Source organism: Balaenoptera ricei, chromosome 7 (assembly GCF_028023285.1).
Source record: "Balaenoptera ricei isolate mBalRic1 chromosome 7, mBalRic1.hap2, whole genome shotgun sequence".
NCBI classification, from domain to species: domain Eukaryota; kingdom Metazoa; phylum Chordata; class Mammalia; order Artiodactyla; family Balaenopteridae; genus Balaenoptera; species Balaenoptera ricei.
In genome coordinates, this window is record NC_082645.1 from 70824420 (window position 1) to 70844671 (window position 20252).

The 20252-nt window shown below is 36.5% G+C and overlaps 1 protein-coding gene across 2 annotated transcripts in view; it reads left to right on the top strand.

Moving 5' to 3' along the window:
• Positions 1–19587, top strand: part of NUP35 (nucleoporin 35) — a 36119-nt gene extending 16532 nt beyond the window's left edge. For both annotated transcript variants that reach the window (XM_059927289.1, XM_059927290.1), the window contains 5 exons: positions 12747–12888; positions 15489–15558; positions 16645–16773; positions 17836–18000; positions 18974–19587. In XM_059927289.1, coding sequence (XP_059783272.1) covers positions 12747–12888; positions 15489–15558; positions 16645–16773; positions 17836–18000; positions 18974–19051 — 584 coding nt within the window. In that variant the 3' untranslated portion in view covers positions 19052–19587. The remainder of the gene's footprint in view (positions 1–12746; positions 12889–15488; positions 15559–16644; positions 16774–17835; positions 18001–18973) is intronic.
• The last annotated feature ends 665 nt before the right edge of the window (positions 19588–20252 follow it).

Consider the following 20252-nt stretch of genomic DNA (forward strand, 5'->3'; position numbering starts at 1 on the left):
TTCCATTTGCATGGAATATCATTTTCCATTCCCTCACTTTCAGTCTGTATATGTCCCTAGGTCTGAAGTGGGTCTCTTGTAGACAGCATATATATGGGTCTTGTTTTTGTATCCATTCAGCCAGTCTGTGTCTTTTGGTTGGAGCACTTAATCCATTTACATTTAAGGTAATTATTGATATGTATGTTCCTATTACCATTTTCTTAATTGTTTTGGGTTTGTTATTGTAGGTCTTTTCCTTCTCTTGTGTTTCCTGCCTAGAGAAGTTTCTTTAGCATTTTTTGTAAAGCTGGTTTGGTGATGCTGGATTCTCTTAGCTTTTGCTTGTCTGTAAAGATTTTAATGTCTCCATCGAATCTGAATGAGATCCTTGCTGGGTAGAGTAATCTTGGTTGTAGGTTTTTCCCTTTTATCACTTTAAATATGTCCTGCCACTCCGTTCTGGCTTGCAGAGTTTCTGCTGAAAGATCAGCTGTTAACCTTATGGGGATTCCCTTGTATGTTATTTTTTGCTTTTCCCTTGCTGCTTTTAGTATCTTTTCTTTGTATTTAATTTTTGATAGTTTGATTAATATGTGTCTTGGCATGTTTTTCCTTGGATTTATCCTGTATGGAACTCTCTGCACTTCCTGGAGTTGATTGACTATTTCCTTTCCCATGTTAGGGAAGTTTTCAATTATAATCTCTTCAAATATTTTTTCAGTCCCTTTCTTTTTCTCTTCTTCTTCTGGGACCCCTATAATTCGAATGTTGGTGCATTTAATGTCCCAGAGATCTCTGAGACTGTCCTCAATTCTCTTCATTCTTTTTTCTTTATTCTGCTCTGCAGTAGTTATTGCCACTATTTTATCTTCCAGGTCACTTATGCGTTCTTCTGCCTCAGTTATTCTGCTATTGATTCCTTCTAAAGAATTTTAAGTTTCATTTATTGTGTTGTTCATCATTGTTTGTTTGCTCTTTAGTTCTCCTAGGTCATTGTTAAACGTTTCTTGTAATTTCTCTGTTCTGTTTCCAAGATTTTGGATCATCTTTTCTATCATTACTCTGAATTCTTTTCCAGGTAGACTGCCTATTTCCTGTTTATATGTTAGGTCTGGTGGGTTTTTACCTTGCTCCTTAATCTGCTGCATATTTCTCTGTCTTCCCATTTTGCTTAACTTTCTGTGCTTGGGGTCTCCTTTTTGCAGGCTGTAGGTTCATAGTTCCCGTTTCTGGTGTCTGCCCCCAGTGGGTAAGGTTGGGTCAGTGGGTTGTGTAGGCTTCCTGGTGGAGGGGACTGGTGCCTGTGTTCTGGTGGGTGGGGATGGATCTTGTCTTTCTGGTGGGCAGGACTGCATCAGGTGGTGTGTTTTGGGATGTCTGTGACCTTATTATGATTTTAGGCAGCCTCTCTGCTAATGGGTGGGGGGTTGTGTTCCTGTCTTGCTAGTTATTTGTCATGGGGTGTCCAGCACTGGAGCTTGCTGGCTGTTGGGTGGAGCTGGGTCTTAGTGTTGAGATGGAGAGCTCTGGGAGAGCTCTTGCCAATTGATATTACATGGGGCCGGGAGGTCTCTGGTGGTGCAGTATCCTGAACTTGGCTCTCCCACCGCAGAGGCTCAGGTCTGACACCAGGCCGGAGCACCAAGACCCTGTCAGCCACATGGCTCAGAAGAAAAGGGAGAATAAGAGAAAGAAAATAAATGAATAAATAAATATGTAAATAAAATAACGTAATTAAAGTAAACAATTTTTTTTAAAGTATTAAAATAAAAAAGTAATTAAAAAAAAGAAGAGAGCAACCAAAGCAATAAAGAAATCCACTAATGATAACAAGAAGTAAAAACTATACTAAGATAAACATAAAAATCAGAAACAAGTCAGTCGCAGACAGCAAACCCCAAGGGTACAGCTGCTCCCGAAGTCCACTGCCTCAATTTTGGGTTGATTCGTTGCACCTTCAGGTATTCCCCAGATACAGGGTACCTCAAGTTGATTGTGGGGATTTAATCTGCTGCTCCTGAGGCTGCTGGGAGAAATTTCCCTTTCTCTTCTTTGTTTGCACAGCTCCTGGGCTTTAGCTTTGGTTTTGGCCCCACCGCTGCGTGTAGGTTGCCCTCAGGCTTCTGTTCCTCCTCAGACAGGACAGGGTTAAAGCAGGGGCTGATTAGGGGGCTGTTGCTCATTCAGGCTGGGGTCGGGGGGTGTAGGCGTAAGGTAGTTAGTAACAGAGGCCGTAACATTACCACAGCCTGAGGCGCGCCATGTGTTCTCCCAGGGAAGTTGTCCCTGGCTCACGGGACCCTGGCAGTGGCGGGCTGCACAGGCTTCCGAGGGGGTGTGGGTAGTGACCTGTGCTTGCACACAGGCTTCTTGGTGGCTGCAGCAGCAGCATTAGCATTTCATGCCCGTCTCTGGTGTCTGCTCTGATAACTGTGGCTCATGCAGTCTCTGGAGCTCATTTAGGCGGTGCTCTGAATCCCCTCTCCTTGCAGGCTCCATAACAATGGTCGTTTGCCTCTTAGGCAGCTCCAGACTTTTCCCAGACTCCCTCCCGGCTAGCTGTGGCTCACTGGCCCCCTTCAGGCTGTGTTCACGCAGCCAACCGCAGTCCTCTCCCTGGGATCTGACCTCCCAAGCCCGAGCCTCAGCTCCCAGCCCCCACCCACCCTGGCTGGTGAGCAGACAAGCCTCTCGGGCTGGTCCGCACCGATCTTCTGTGTGGGAACCTCTCCACTTTGCCCTCTGCACCCCTGTTGCTGCGCTCTCCTCCGTGGCTCTGAAACTCCCCTCCACTGCAGTCTCCGCCAGTGAAGGGGCTTCCTAGTGTGTGGAAACCTTTCCTCCTTCACAGCTCCCTCCCCGAGGTGCAGGTCCCATCCCTATTCTTTTGTCTCTGTTTTTTCTTTTTTCTTTTGCCCTACCCAGGTACGTGGGGAGTTTCTTGCCTTTTGGGAGGTCTGAGGTCTTCTGCCAGCGTTCAGTAGGTGTTCTGTAGGAGTTGTTCCACATGTAGATATATTTTTGATATATTTGTGGGGAGGAAGGTGATCTCCACATCTTACTCCTCTGCCATCTTGAAGGTCCACCTTTCATCTTATTTTTAATTAAAATTTTTTTTTTCTTGAGAAGTTCTTTCATTTATCTATCAGCTCTCTTCTCAGGTGGCATACCACTTATATGTACTGAACTAGAATCCTTATTTGTGTTAGCATATTATTAATGGGGTAAGTGTGATATTTAGATTATAGCAGTTTTTGGCTGCTTTTGTTGATGCCAGGAACTCAGAATTCTGATAGTGTTCCCAGAAGGCAGATAAAGAACTAATTTATCTGTGAGGAACCTTTCCCTGACACTTCTTTTTCTCATCTGGGTTAGCTGTTCCTTGTATGTGCTCCTATAAAGCTCTCTCTGCTAGGTTCTTATCTTTCTCCATTACTGGGTTATGATCTAAAGGGCAGAGATTCCTTCTGTATATCTTAATTGTTTACCTGTGACAGAGCTGGGTATAAAGGGACCTCAGTAAATGTTGGTTGACTGAACAGATTGATGGATGTAAGTTGTGAGTTGAATGGTGGCCCCCAAAATGATATGTTCACATTCTAACTCCTGGAACCTTGAATATTGCTTATGTGGCCAAAACATGATTAAGTTAAGGATCTTGAGAAGGGTAGCTCTCAAGGACAGTTTAGTGAGTTAAGGAGAGAGGAAAAGAGGGGAAGATAATCCTGGTAATTACCTGGATGGGCCCTAAATCCAATCACAAGTGTTCTTAGAGGCACAGGGAAATTTGACACAAACAGGAAAGACACAGAAGAGAAGGTGATATGAAGTGAGGCAAACTTTGGTGTAGTAGCCATAAGCCAATGAACACTAAAACTTACCAGTGTCACCAGAAGCTACAGGGGCCAGCAATGAATTATTTCTTAGTGCCTTCAACAGGCGTTTGACTCTGCTGAAAACTTATTCTTGGACTTCTGGCCTCCAGAACTGTGGGAGAATAAATTTCTGTTGTTTTAAGCCACCCAGTTTGTGGTAGTTTGTCACAACAGACAGAGGAAACTCATGTATGTATATTGTGTTTTGAGGCAATGACATCCCAAAACCAAATGACGATTGGAATATTTGTGTCCAACTTGGCATGGCGTAGTTTTTCTTTGATAATACTGAGTCACCACTAGCCTTAATCTAGATTATATTGGTTTCTTATTGCTGCTGAAACAAATTATCACAGATTATAGTGGCTTAAAACAACTCAAATTTATTATCTTAAAATTCTGGAAGCTAGAAGTCTGGAATGGGTCTCAGTGGGCTAAAATCAAGGTATTAGTAGGCTTCATTCTTTTCTGGAGGCTCTATGGGAGAATCTTGGGTTTTTTTCCTCTTTTCCAGCTTCTAGAAGCTGCCCATATTTCTTGGCTCCTGGCTCCCTACCATCTTCAATGCCTGCGATGGCTAATTGAGTCTTTATTTCACATCATTCTTTTCCCTCCCCATTTATGGATCCTTGTGATTGTGTTGGGTTCACTCTGTGAATCCAGCATAATCTTCTTGTTTAAGATGAGATGATTAGCAATCTTAATTCCATAGCATCCTTAATTCTTCTTTACCATGTAATGTAACGTATTCACAGCTTCTGGGTATTAGGACATGGACATCTTTGGGGGACCATTTTCTGCCTACCACATAAAGTTTTTAAAATTAGTCACCAAAATTTATTTAGTTTCATGCCAGACTAGCCATAGTGCCATTTATTGGTCTCTGATTTTGGTGGGATAATATTTTATATTTTAGTCAAAAGAATAAATGCAGATTGTTTTAAAAAATCAAATAGTACTTAAATACTTATAATGAAATGCAGCAGTCTTTAGCTTTATTCCTCACAACTAGCCAGTCCAGATCTTAGAGCTATTCCTTTTGGAATTTACCTCCACTTAACTAAATGAGATGCTGTATTAGCTTTCTGTTGTCACTGTGACATATTACCATGAATTTAGTGGCTTAAAACAACTCGGATTTATTCTCTTATAGTTCTAGAAGTCAGAGGTCCAAAATCAATTTCACTGGGCTAAAGTCAGGTGTTGATAAGACTGGTTCCTTCTGGAGGCCCTAGAGAGAATCCATTTCCCTGCTGTTTTTTGTTTTGTTTTTTCCAGTTCCTAGTGGCTACCTATATTCTTTGGTTTGTGGCCCCTTCTTTCATCTTCAAAGTATATTGAATCACTCCAGTCTCTTTCCATCATCACATCACCTCTCTTGTAAGGACAGTAGTGGATATCTTGGGGGTCCACCTGAATAATCCTGGTTAATCTTCCCATCTCAGGATCCTTAATCATAAATGCAAAATCTCTTTTGCTATATAAGGTAATATTTATAGGTTCCAGGGATTAGGATGTAGTCATCTTGGAGGGCCATTACTTAGTCAGCTGTATATGATTATATTGCTAATTCTTTTTTTTTTTTTTTTTTTGGTGTTTTTTAAAAAAATTTATTTATTTTTGGCTGCGTTGGGTCTTCGTTGCTTCATGTGGGCTTTCTCTAGTTGTGGTGATCGGGGGCTACTCTTCATTGTGGTGCGAAGTCTTCTCATTGCGGTGGCTTCTCTTGTTGCAGAGCACGGGCTCTAGGCACGTGGGCTCAGTAGTTGTGGCTCACAGGCTCTAGAGCGCAGGCTCAGTAGTTGTGGCACACGGGCTTACTGGCTCTGCAGCATGTGGGATCTTCCCGGACCAGGGCTTGAATCCATGTCCCTTGCATTGGCAGGAGGATTCTTAACCACTGAGCCACCAGGGAAGTCCTATTGCTAATTCTTTATTTTCATTTTTAATATTGCTATATTTATCTTAATGTAGGGGAGATAAGATATAATTATCTTCAATTACCTTATCTGAATATAATTAAAATATATCAAACTTTATTCCTTTGTCAGTGTATTATTATGATTATGTAAGCACTGTTTAGTTTTGCACCAAGTAGTATTATTATAATTTATTCTTCCTGTAAAATTTTAATTTTTTGTTAGTTAATAATTGTTTCTTTTTTCCATTTGTCTAATTTTTCTGTGTGCCATTTGCTCATATTTTAAGCAAATATTCTGCTGCTATGATACATATCTATCTTTTTAAAAATGCTCAAACATAGTTTCAAACACATCTTTGTTTTGTTTTAAACTGAGAACTTCTCATTCTCAGCTTCTTTTTTGGCTGTTTCCTATATCAGCATGATGTACAGCTATCATCTTAGGACTTGCCTTAGCAAGTTTCTAGAGTTGAGATGTTTTTCCTAGTTAACATGTTTTCTTCTTAGTTTATTTCCTGATTTTGGTGAAGAACATATATGAGTAGCTTTCTGAGAAAGCTTGCATGGGAAATTAAATTTAAGACCTTAAGTTTGAAATGCTTTTTATCTCCCTTAAAATGGATTGCTAGTTTAACCAAGTGTAGAGTTCTAGGTTGGAATTTTGGAGGCATTATTTCTTTGCCTTCTAGCTTCTAGTGTTCTGCAGAAGTCATCTGTAGTGATGATTCCTGAGTTGTTGTATGGGGATTGGTTTCAAAAAATTTAAGATCTCTGTAGGGTTAGTGTTTTCAGTTTCACAAATGTGCCTTGGTCTGGGACTTCCATATATTTTTCTGGGGAATTGGTGGATCCTTTAAATCAAGACACTTACCCTGAGTTCTGGGAACCTTCCCTGTATTTGATAATAGCTTTCTCTCTGTTTTGTCTGTTCCCTCTTTCTGGAATTTCTTCTGTTTGTGAGCACTGCAAAGATTTCTAAATTTCTACTTTTTCTCTGTGAGAGTGCCTTTTATATCTGTATTCTACTTTCTGAAAGATGTCCACAATCTCAATTTCAAACACAGCTAATAATTTATTTAATTTTAATTTCCAGTAACCTTTTTTGTTGTTGCTCTCTTAATGTACTTAAAATGTAGCATCCTTTTCTTGTTTCATGGGTAAAATAACTTATCAGTGAGGTTCATGTGGTCTTTTATTCCTGCTCATATTGTCTGTTTCCTTCTAGTTCTTTTTTATTTCTCTCTCTCTTTTTTTTTTTTCACCTCTTCTGCCTTTCTTGGTGAAATGGGGCACTAAAAAGCTACTTGGAATCCGTGTGTGTATGTGTATTAACAGTGGTAGGAAGGGGGAAATTGGTGGAGAGAGGCTGTTTTGTCTCTTTTTGGGCTTCACTGTAGGAGGATTGGACAGTTAGGTAGATTTTTTGTTTGGAAAAATCTCTGATTTTAGCATATATAGGTCTTTCTCTTAAGTTTCCCAAAGAAGAATTCTGTAATATTCAGTCTTAATGTCTAAGCTGGTGTTCTGAATATAGAAAGGGAGAAGTCTTCTTTTTTTTTTTTTAATTTTTAAAATTAAAAAAATTTTTTTAATCTTTATTGGAGTATAGTTGCTTTACAATGTTGTGTTAGTTTCTGCTGTGCAGCAAAGTGAATCAGTTATACGTATACATATATCCACTCTTTTTTAGATTTCTTTCCCATTTAGGTCACCACAGAGCACTGAGTAGAGTTCCCTGTGCTATACAGTAGGTTCTCATTAGTTATCTATTTTATACGTAGTAGTGTGTATATGTCAATCCCAATCTTCCAATTCATACCACTCCCCCCATTCTCCCCTTGGTAACCATAAGTTTGTTCTCTACATCTGTGACTCTATTTCTGCTTTGCAAATAAGTTCATCTGTACCATTTTTCTAGATTGTAAGTGTAAGTGATATTATACAATATTTGTTTTTCTCTTTCTGACTTACTTCACTTTGTATGACAATCTCTGGGTCCATCCACGTCTCTGTAAATGGCACTATTTCATTCCTTTTTATGGCTACGTAATATTCCATTGTATATATGTACCACATCTTTTTTATCCATTCCTCTGTCAGTGGGCATTTAGGTTGCTTCCATGTCTTGGCTATTGTAAATAGTGCTGCAAGGAACATTGGGGTGCATGCATCCTTTTGAATTCTGGGTTTCTCTGGATATATGCCTAAGGGTGGAATTGCTGGGTCATATGGTAACTCTATTTTTAGTTTTTTAAGGAACCTTCATACTTTTCTCCATAGTGGCTGTACCAGTTTACATTCCCACCAACAGTGTAGGAGGGTTCCCTTTTTTCCACACCCTAGGAGAAGTCTTCTTTTCACTATGCAGATTTTCACTTATTCTCTTACATAGTTTTTCTCCACTGTGACTGGGACCCACTGAGCCCTGAGCCATTGAGATTCCTTTTCCTCAGGGACTAAAGCCTTGGTCTCTTGGGGGTGGAGCGGCTGGGTAAGATGAGGAAGGGCTTGCCATTTCATCCCATATTATACACTCTTAAACTAGTTTTCCTTGATTTCAACCAGGAGCCTCTTTCACACCTTTCACAGTTTCTGTGGTCTCCAAAACCTGGGACTTTCTAGATTGACTGTCATTAGGTGTCTGACAGGGATTAGAGATGAATACAAGTGTTCAGTTTGCCATATTGTTTTGGTTATTGTTGTATTCATTGTTCAATATTATTCTGGGTACAAAGAGTTTGTCAAACTGAAGAGTCTAAGGAAATAGTCCCTACAAGATTGCTCTCTCTTCAGGTGCCAGCTGCAAGTTTGGGGGTCCCCAGGACCACCCTCACTTCAGACCTGCTGGCTGCAAATTCAAGCTTTCCCAAGCCCACTCTAAGGTTAGATAATTCACTGGAAAGACTCAGGACCCACTGAAAGTGCTATACTTATGGTTACAGTTTTATTATAGAGAAAGCAGACAAATTAGAACCACCTAAAGAAAGAGATACGTAGGCTGAAAACAAGAACTTCCGTGACGTGTTACCCTCCTGGCATTGATATATGGCACTACGCACAGCGTATTGACAAGTAGGGAGCTTACTGGAGCCTCCATGTCCTGAGTTTTCATTGGCGTTTCATGACATACAAATGACTGATTGAATCACTGATCAAGTGGCTAAACTCAGTCTCCATCCCTCCTGCTCAGAGGTGACCTTTTTTATAACATGGATGGTCTTCATGGTTGGTCCTTATGGCGTGACCTACCCTCACCAGGAGTCATTTTGTTATCATAAACTATCAGGTGCTCTTGAGGTTGAGGGGGTCTGCCACGAGTAATGAAAACACTCCTGTTGCTGGGGAAATTCCTAGGGTTTAGAGGTTGTCTCCCAGGAACCTGACAAAGGCCAGACATCTCTCTGGGCTGAGGCCAAGTTCTTTATTATACATTGTGCTACATTGTTTCATGGTAAGAAGGTAACAACACTGCCAGGAACCTCTTTTTCTCCCAAGTTTCATATGCCAAGTATCTGTTTAAAATTCCTACTCTTTTTATCTCTTTTATTTTCATTTAGGTTAGTTTTCTATTTTGAAATAATTGAATCTGGTCTTTAATTGAAGACATTTTCATAAAGGGTAATAAGTTCTTTTGCCCTCCGCTTCAGTCTGATCTTAAGAAGACTGAGTAGTGATTTATAAAGGGAGACACATTACAGTTCAATTTGATGTGGTTTGCTAGGCACACTTTATTTTCATCTTATAAAGCATTGCATGTGAGTACCAGAAGTCTGATTGAAAGGAAGTAAAATCAGTGGAGCAATGAAACATTAACAAGGTGGGGGGCAATTATGCTAAAGGTATGTAAATAGTTTTAGATTATGTATAAGTAATTATGTTTTTCAGAGTAGTTGACAGGGCAAAAATTAGATTGCTTATTCGTTTGAGACTTAATTTTGATTTGTTTTATTTTTAAAAGTCATAATGGTAGTCTCATTTTAGACTTCCATTTAATTTCTTGCTTGAAGGTTATTACATGATGTAGCAGAACTAAACTACCTTCTTAATGGTAATGCAGGACATAAAAATTTTGAATTGGCTTTAGGTTTTATACTAGAATGCCTTTTACTATCTTTTTGTGTTAAAGGCATGTCTTTGTAGTAAGAACTAAACTTATTTAAGCTTATCTTTTGCGTGCTTCTCCTTATTTCCTAAAGGGGTAGTTGATAAGTTGGTTGATTAGCAGACACTTGTCAAAGTGGGGTGTTTCATTTTAAATCAGCGTCATTTTAGAAATGTTTTGTACCTATTAAATGCATCCGTGGTGATGAGGAAAAGAATTGCTAGGAAAAAGAAAAATTGCTAGATGTATTATAGCATGTATGCAGTTTGACATTCTTTTCAGTTATTTACTTCGTATTGTCTCTTTTAAGCATGAGCTCAATTTTAAAATTAGATAAATCTATAAGACTGGGCCATGTAATGTACTAGGATTCCATGTCCTTCTTGTATAGCTTTTTGTTTTCTCTAGAGTTAATAACTGTTACATACTTTATTTTGCTTGATTACTATTGTAAAAATATTTGAATATTTGTTTCTCATTGCTAAATTCTTTTTTGCCTGGTTACTCGACAACTGAACATAAGCAGTCAGTTTTGAGCATCTTTGTTTTCTAGTAGGGTCTAGGATAGTGTTTTGAATTAAATAGATTCTTTAATAAGCCTAGTAGATCTGAGGTGATCTGAAATGTATTTTTTTTTTTTTCCTTAAGGAAAGGCTGCATTAATGGGTTAAATTAGATTAATTCTGGTCTCTAAATTTGACTCCAGATGAAGTAAAGGGATTCAAGTTGTATGGCATAAAGAATTAAGAATTTTGAAATCCTTAGATGACCATATTTTTCCTCTTTAGTTAGACTCACATTGTTGCATTGTAGTTTTTACTTGATTGATGCCTTTGGCTTTTAATTCTGTTGAGGGTGTAGTTTTGGTTTGGTACTGTTCGGAGGCAAGAGAATGGACATCATTCCTGGAAGTCTTTTATTTTAGGTTTGACTGAATATATTTGTGCTGTTGATGCAAAAGAATAATTGTACCAAGTGCATCATTTATAGTATTGAAGTTATATATTAAAACAGTTAACTTTTGTGAGTTCTTGTCTACCTAAAGTTTCATTTGATTCTTGGAGTAACATGTAAGTCTTCTGTTACAGGTTAATTTATGGATATAATAAAGGGAAACTAACATTTATTAGAGTTAATGAGATATAATTGACATTGTGACATTGTGTAAGTTTAAAGTATACAGTGTGTTGATTTGATACACACTGTGGTCATTTTGATATTACAAAATGACCATAGTGTCTTAGCTGACATTTTTCATCATGTCACTTAATTACCATTTCTTTTCTTGTGGTGTGAACCTTTAGATCTACTCTCTTAGCAGCTTTTAAGTATATAATACAGTATTATTAGAGGTAATCACCATGCTGTACTTTAGATCCCCAGAACTTACTCATCTTATGACTGGACATTTGTACCCTTTGACCAATAACTCCCCATATCCCCCAGCCTCCAGCCCCTGGTAGCCACAAGTCTACTCCTTCTGTGAGTTCTGCCTTTTTTACATTCCACATATAAGTGAGGTGATAGAGTATTTGTCTTTTTCTGTCTGACTTCTTTCACTTATCATCATGAACATCATGCCCTCAACATCCATCCATACTGTAGGAAATGGCAGGACTTCCTTCTTTTTCATGGCTGAATAACATTCCATTGTATATACGTGCCACATCTTCTTTATCCATTCATCTATTAATGGACCTTTAGGTTGTATCCATATCTTGGCTCTTGTGAATAGTGCTTCATTGAATATGGGAGTGCAGATATCTGAGATCCTGTTTTCATTTTCTTTGGATATTTGTATGTCTTTGGAAAAAAGTGTATTTAGTTCCTCTGCCCAATTTTTTATTGGATTGATTTTGTTTTTGTTTTTTTGTTTGTTTTTTGCTATTGTATGAGTTTCTTATATATTTTGGATATTAACCCTTATGTATATACATGTTCCTTTTCACCCTTCTCTGCTTTGTTATTATTTTTTTCCTGTAAGATTTTCTGTTTTCTAACATACTAGGTATTGACTTGTCTTTCTTCCACTAGAATTTAAGCTCTATTAGAGATTTTTTCCCCCTTTGGTCTAACTTGTTCATTACTGTATCTTTAATACCTAGAATAATGCTTGGTGTACATTTAAGTGCTGAAAAAATATTTCTTGTATATGAATCATTATTACTACTCCAAAGATGAAAAGAAATAGTCTCTGCTTCTCAGAAATGTGTGGTCTCAGTAGGACAGAGCCTCTGAGATAAAATGAACACGTAAAGTGTTTAGCTTGACATGGTGGACGTGAAGTACTCATTAATTGGTAATTATTGTTGAAGAATAAGAAAAGAAAGAACAGAATCAGACATTTCAGATAGAAATGACGTGAATAAAAGAAAACTGCGTTCACATCTTAGGGACTAGGGTAGATACTGTTTAGGGGTATATTGAAAAAATAAGGTTGGAACTGTATTGTGGAGACCAACCAAGACATTTGGATTTTGTTTTGTGTGTAATGAGGAGTTACTGAATCTTTTTAAGGCAGAGGTGTCATAATGAAAATGGTAGGTTTGGAATATGAGTCCAACAGAAGTCCTTGAGGTTGACTGGAGATCCTTCTGTTGTAGGCTTAACTGGAAATTAATAAAACATTTAGCAAATTTATAATAAATAATAAAACATTTGCAAAATCATAAATTATGCTCAAATTTTAATGACTTCCTCTCAAATTGTGTGGTAGTGTATAATTATCATTTGATTGTAGTGTGTATTTTGAATTATTTATGGAATTGCCAACTTTTAATATACTTTTCCATTTAAAACTAAAGCTTTGATATTTTAAATCAAGATGTTTATATTGGTAACTAACTTACTAAATATACTAATATAGGGCAAAGTATGTTTAGTCCAGCAAACATTGGTCAACCACGAAAGACAACATTATCTCCTGCCCAGTTGGATCCTTTTTATACTCAAGGAGATTCTTTGACATCTGAAGATCACCTCGATGACACTTGGGTGACTGTGTTCGGGTAAGGTTTCTAGATTATTTACTTAAAAAAAAAAAGCCCTAACATTTTCTAATGAGTATTATCAAACATATAAAAAAACTAAAACAATTGCACAGCAAACACCCATATATACCCATCACCTAGATTCTGCAGTTGTTAACAGTTAGCTATATTTGTTTTATCTACCATTAATTCATCTTTTTTGTTGTTGGTATATTTCAGAGTAAGTTGCAGACATCAGTACATAACTACCTTGACATTTCAGCATGTGTATTATTAAGTAATGTTTGATTTTTAATAGTTTTTCCATCATTTATCTGTATGCCTCTTCTCAGATTATCTTCTCTTCAGCATATTTGCTGGATATTGGAAGAGGGTTGTCCCTTTAGACTTAGGAAGCTCCTTTCTCTCTTTGTTGTGACTGTCTATGCTTATATTGGGCTTAACCAGTTTTGAACTAACAGATTGAATTTCATTTGTATATATATGCATACTGTGTCACAGGGTTGATACTTTCTAGCTACAGAATATTGAATATTAATAGAAATTGTGCATGACAGTCCTAGATGCATTTGGATAGATTTTTAGATCTAATAAAGTACTTTAAAGCGTCTTAGAGATCATATTGCATCATTTATATATGAGAAACCTGAGGTATAGACAGATTAAGTGATTTACTCAGAGGCTTACATCTAGTTATTAGTAAAGCTTCATCAAAAACCCAGGTCTTTTATTTTCAGGCTGTGATTGTTTATACTGTACTACATAAGGTTGGTTTCTGAAAGTGTGGTGTCATACTGTTACTGGACCTTACTGTATTTAGTTTTGGGGTTTAAAAAAATATAAAAACATATGAGTTCCTTGAAGGAAGAACAATGCACAGTAAATATTAGTGGACTTTATATATTCAATTTATTTAAAATTCAGAAGCATGTGTAAGAATATGGTGAAAAGTTTTCTTTCCCACTTTTTCCCCCAGATAGTTTTTCTCCCTTGTAAGGCAGTAATTGCCACCTGTTTTTTGTGTAACCTTTCAGAGAGATTCTTTGTTACTGATTCTGTTTAGGTAATAAGCAGGGTCATTGCTTTCCCTTGTTCTCCAGAAAGCCCATGCTCAGCCATATGTCCAGAGAAGTTGGGCTGACTGCTGCTGCTTCTTTTTTTTTCTTCCCTTTTATGTGTTTAAATTTTTGTATTCTCTTGTGAAGTAAGTGGCTGTATGTTTTTGAATGTGTCTGTCCACTCTCAAGTGTTTTTCAGGTTCAGTAGTAATGGTGTCACTTTTAAGATTCCTCAGTAATTGGATAAATTACTTGAAGTACTTCTGTTAGCCCTTCATTTTTAAGATGTACACTTTCCCAGCTATTTATTTTCTGTTGGTTTTATGTTTCAGTAACCCTGCATATAAGTTTAATTGCAAGAACAGAAACATTTTCTTCTAAGGGATAATATATTTTATTTTGATTATCTATAGGGAAGTACATCTAAAATACATTATATATCTTCCTTTGATAATTTAACTTTTTCCTGCTGACTCAGGGTCATCATGAAATATCATTTATTGTTGTAGGGTGATTCTTTGACAGGATATTGGACTGCTTCTACTCAGAGTGGTCCTAGACTCTTGGAATTATGTTTTATTTCTCAAGTGCCTGCATCACTTGCAACCATTATTTCTCCCTTTCGTTTTAATTTTTTTTTAGTTCTGCTTTGTAGGCACCCTGAGTCATTTGTTGTTTTTCTTTGGGATTAGAAATCTTATATCCAAATTTACGTAACATAAAATAAATTTCCAATCCTGAATGCAGTGAGTATTTTAGTCACATAGATTTTAACGTGTGGAGTTTCTCATTTATTTTTGTGACTTACATTTTTTCCTTTAGGGTTCTAATCCAAGCTCCAGATAACTGAAGTTACTGGTTAAGGAAACTCCAGATTTTCAAGCTGAAAATAGCTTTATTATTTGGACTATAAAAGTTATATCTCATTGTAATATTCAAAGCATATAGAACTTTATAAAGAAGAAAGTAAAAATCACTTAAAATTTTCCCATACAGAGATATGTCTATTAAAATTTTGGTAACCATCCTTTTAATTGATTGTTTACCATTGATACTGGTTCTGACTTTATTTTTGTTTCAGGAATACATTTCTTAATTTTCAGGTCATGCTCAATATATATTGATATGATTCTATATAATTTAAAGTTCTTTCCCCTTTAATAACCATAGCAGTATATTGCAACATTTCCCTTTCTCTCTCTCATGCATGTGTGCACACGCACGCACACACCCACACCCACCCATGTAAAATAAGTTATTTACAGAACTGTAACTTCATAGTACTTTTCTAAGGATTATGATAATGACAGTGAGAGTAGAAGGTGGAATTTGGGGATGGAGAAAAGTGGCTGAGTCAAAACTAATTTTAACATAATTTGCTTTTGGGTGATGGGCAAATGAATAGATTTAGCTAATACAGGGGAAAACAGGATGATCAGGGTCTCTTATTAACGTACTAGACAGTTACAGGGAGTTTATCGTGAAACACTTGTAAGGTAATTTGCATTTGTGTTATCGAAGTTGACTTTTCGGACAATTTTTTGTCCCCCCCAACCCCAGGTTTCCTCAAGCATCTGCTTCCTATATATTATTACAATTTGCACAGTATGGAAATATCTTAAAACATGTGGTAAGTCTTAATTCTTTTCATTTCAAGATTTAGGCTGAGGAAAGATAACCTGTGAATTGAGGGAAAACTTTGCTGCTGAATGTTGTCTGGTTTTCTTCCAAACTTAAAAATTTTTCTTTTTTTTTTTAAGGTTTTCATAGGATGTATCTATCTTTTGGAGTTTGGAAGGCTGGTAGTTGCGTAGTATTTGATAAAAAGGGATAAAGAGAGAAGCAAGAGAGTGAGAGTTTTCAGGCTTCCCCCTTTTAAAAATATTTCACAGTCTCTTAAAAAAGATCATGCCAAGTTTTCCAATTTGAGCTTGTTTTATTGGGGATAAAGCAAAAGGGAGATGTTTCCAACTTAGAGTTCTTAGAGCTTTTTTAGCTTGCAAGTTATAAATAACAAATCTTTTTTCTATTAGTAGAAATTGACTTAACTCCTACACAAAATCAGATTGATGAATACAGTTTTTTTTTTAACAATCACTTTGTTATTTATTTATTTATTTATTTATTTATTTTTGGCTGTGTTGGGTCTTCGTTTCTGTGCGAGGGCTTTCTCTAGTTGCAGCAAGCGGGGGTCACTCTTCATCACGGTGCGTGGGCCTCTCACTATCGCGGCCTCTCTTGTTGCGGAGCACAGGCTCCAGACGCGCAGGCTCAGTAATTGTGGCTCACGGGCCCAGTTGCTCCGCGGCATGTGGGATCTTCCCAGACCAGGGCTCGAACCCGTGTCCCCTGCATTAGCAGGCAGATTCTCAACCACTGCACCACCAGGGAAGCCCGATGAATACAGTTTTTAAAAAATTTCATAGCAAGTCTTGATAAGACCTTTTTATAAGAAACATTATCTTATGAGAATTACTTTGCTTTCAGAGAATATTTGTCACATATTTTTTATATAAGAGATTTGAGAACTATTGAAATGTATTGAAATTGTTTAATAGGATTTTTGTTGAATCCTAGTATACAGCTTTTTACAGGGCATCAAATAAAAAGTGGAAGCAGATTTATTTCATATGTTTCTGTTTTCTAATAGAACTCATTAAGTTTAAATTTTATATACTTTGTATTTTAATTTAAGAGAAAACTTCATTTTTTGCAGATGTCTAACACAGGAAATTGGATGCATATTCGTTATCAATCTAAACTGCAGGCCCGGAAAGCTTTAAGCAAAGATGGGAGAATTTTTGGAGAGTCCATCATGATTGGTGTAAAACCATGTATAGATAAAGTAAGTTATTGCTGATGTAAGGAAAATAGTTTAATTTATATGCAGTGCACAAGTCTGAGTACTAACATTGGTGGTTATGTCACTTTGCTTCACTTTGCCTCTTATTTTTTAAAATGTGATGGATGATGTTACAGCACTCTTTTATGGTAAGTCAAAGATATTTAGTCACAGGACTTTAGAGGTAATACATCCCAACCCCTTCACTCTGCAGATAAAGAGGCCAAGAGGAATTAGGTAACTTTCCCAGAGTTGTTAAGGTGAAGCCTGCATTCTAGGTCTTTTAACTTTTAACCCATTCCCTTTTTTGTGCAAAGCAACATCAAATTCTTTACCTCAAAGGCATGGTGCTATTTCAGAATGAAATATTTTATATGAATGGTAACTGAGGGTTAACTTCTAAAAGCTGAAGCTTTTTATTAGTCATTTCTACCTTAAAATATTTAAATATTATTATATATTTGTATACTGATAAAATAATACTGGGCACAATTTAAACTTCGTGGCTTGTAAAATCATGATCATTCTTTAAGTAAATCTATGTGAACTTCTGCTACCTACCAGGCACTGTGCTTGGGACTTATGTATACACACTAGTGCACGAAGCAGACATGGCTCCTGTTATCATAATCTAGGATTACTGAGTAGTTGTGTAATTATTACGTTGTGCTGTAGCAGATGTTTGCAGAGGCTAGAGGAAAATTTGGGTTTACTGGATACTAAAAAGCACTGGACTTTGATGCCCCACACCCCTCAGTTTCCCTAAGAATTCTTTTTTTTTTCTTACTGATTTTCCGTAGTGTTTGTTAGGAGATTCTTACTCTTGATAGTCTGTAGTTTTCTTGAGGATATTTGAGGTCATTCAAGTGAGATTTCTGGTTGAGCATTAGATCTCATATGCTAGCTAAGAAGCACATATTGTTTTATCAAGCCTAAAGTTATTTGAAAGTTTAATTAAATAAAGTACGCTACTTTTAATGAAGTTTTCTTTGTAAGTAGGATGTAATAGTGGATGATATGTATTATGTTAATAAACAGAGAAGTTCTTTGTCTTTATTTCTCTAGAGCGTTATGGAAAACAGTGACAGGTGTGCTTTATCATCTCCATCTGTTGCCTTTACACCACCAATCAAAACCTTAGGTACACCAACCCAACCTGGAAGTACTCCTAGGATTTCTACCATGAGACCTCTTGCTACAGCATACAAAGCTTCTACTAGTGACTATCAGGTATTTTAAAGATTGGGTAAAAGAATAATATACTTTAAAGGCTGCAATGCTTAGCATGTTTAACTTTTTCATTGGATTGATTTGTATGCCATTAAATATTTCCTACTGAAGTTGATTGGCTTGATGAAACCTATAAACTTTGCATTTTTAAATTTCCTATTTTAAAAATTAGAATTTTAGCCAGTTGGAAATTTATCTTAAATTTTTAAAATAATTCTTTGCCATTTTAAAAAACATTTTGAGAGTTAATTAGTTTAGTTTTTTCTAAGGTATGTTGCATACATAAAAAGTTTCTCTTATGGATGTCTCTGGCATGAGGGAATGTTAAATCCCTATTAAACTGATAACTAAATTTGATGGTGTCGCAAATGAAGAACCTCTGGTTGGAAGTAGCTTTGGTTATCAAAAGAAAACATTGACCAGTCCCCATTTCAAAACTTCTCATTTCAAAAAAGCTTAAAGGAAAAGTTCATTATATTCATTGAAGAATGCTAGAAGTATTGACTGTCATTCCGTATGTTATTGTCGCCTGCTTAATTAGCCAGGAGTTCTGAACTTGCCTAGCTGCAGACACAGGTCCTGAGATTAGCAGATGAAACACTTTAGTAAGGCAGTTTGACTTCCCTTGAAATTTGGGGATCATTCTAGAAACTGGTTTAATTTTTCCCTTTAGTTTTTTTTTTTATTAAAACCAGTATTTTAAAGTCCTTATCTCTTTTAGCTTTTGTGTTGTTTGTTCAGTTTACTAATTTAAGGAGCAGATGTAATTTGCCTTGCCAAAGGAATACAATTTTGTTATTCTTAAAAGCATAAGGATGTTCTAACTAAGCCTATATTTTAATTTTTAAATATACAATTTATTGCTGCAAATCCACTTTAGTGTTTGGCATTTTTAAATTAGCCGTTAACTGAAGAATTGACTGTGATACTAAAGAAACCATAACCTTACAATTGTGTGTGTTTTTTTTAATAGGTTATTTCTGACAGACAAACGCCAAAAAAAGATGAAAGTCTTGTATCCAAAGCAATGGAATACATGTTTGGCTGGTAATACAGTAAGAGCTAAGAACTCAGCTACAAAGGAGAAGGTTGCCACAATAAAACAGACTTAGCAGGGTACTGCTGGGTTTCCTTCGGTTAGTTATATAACCACTCTTGACAGTATCGTATAGCTGTCTCATACTTCCTTTGGAAGCCTTTTTCTTAAAGGATACAGCATATTTGTAACTCGCACTTTAAACGATGCTTGAGATACGTTTTAAAGAAACAAAACATCCCTGTATATAAGATTTTGTGCTTTCTGTGACAGTGCATGCTTAAGTGCAAAAAACTCATTGATTATTGTAAATTATGTAATTGAGTTTGTAGTGAGGCTTTGTAGTCTTCATGAGTTGGTGAGGTGAATATCATGAAGGGTAACTGTACAGCTGATTCTAACAAGACACAAAGATTATAATTAACAATTTGAATTCTGGTCTTTTAATTTAGATGGTATTTAACATTTTAATTATCCTTGTTTATATTTGTCCTGTCATGGATTGTCATCTTTCAGTCTTGTAAAACCAACACAGTCTTTTAAAAAACCTACTGAAGTTTCTTGATAATAAACTTGTCAATTATATGTATTGAGCAGTTTTTGAAAGGGTGGTTTATTAATTAGTACAAGAAGTTTGAAGTCTTCGCAGAAATAGAGAAAATATGTCATGAACCTCCATCCACCTGTAATCCAGCTTTAATAACCATATAACAATCATTATTTTCTTAATTTCTATTATCCGGTCCTTTTAAAAATTTCCCAATTGTTTCCAAAATTTGTTGAATTTTATGTTTGGTTTGTTTGAGTCTCTGTCGAGACTAGGTCTACACAGTGTATTTGGTTTTGTCTTTGGAGTGTCTTGAAGTTTAAATTAGAGTTCCCCTGCTCTTCCCCACTGTTCAGTACACCATGATTTGTTGAAGGAACCATGTGAGTTGCCTCAAGAGTGTCCCACAGACTGAATTTGATCTAAACAAGAATAGCTTTCTTGTTTAACTAGTTCTGTCATTTGTCCCATATCCTAGAAGTTATATCTAGACAAGGTTAATTAGATTCTGCAATCTCATTTTTTTGAGCAAGAATACTTGATAGTAGTATGGTGTACTTTATGTTCAACCATGAGGCATTTAGTTCTGGTTGTCCCACTTGTTCATTGGGCATGCGGGCAAAAGCCAAACACCATCATTGGAAAGTTCCCCGTAAACTTTTTACATAA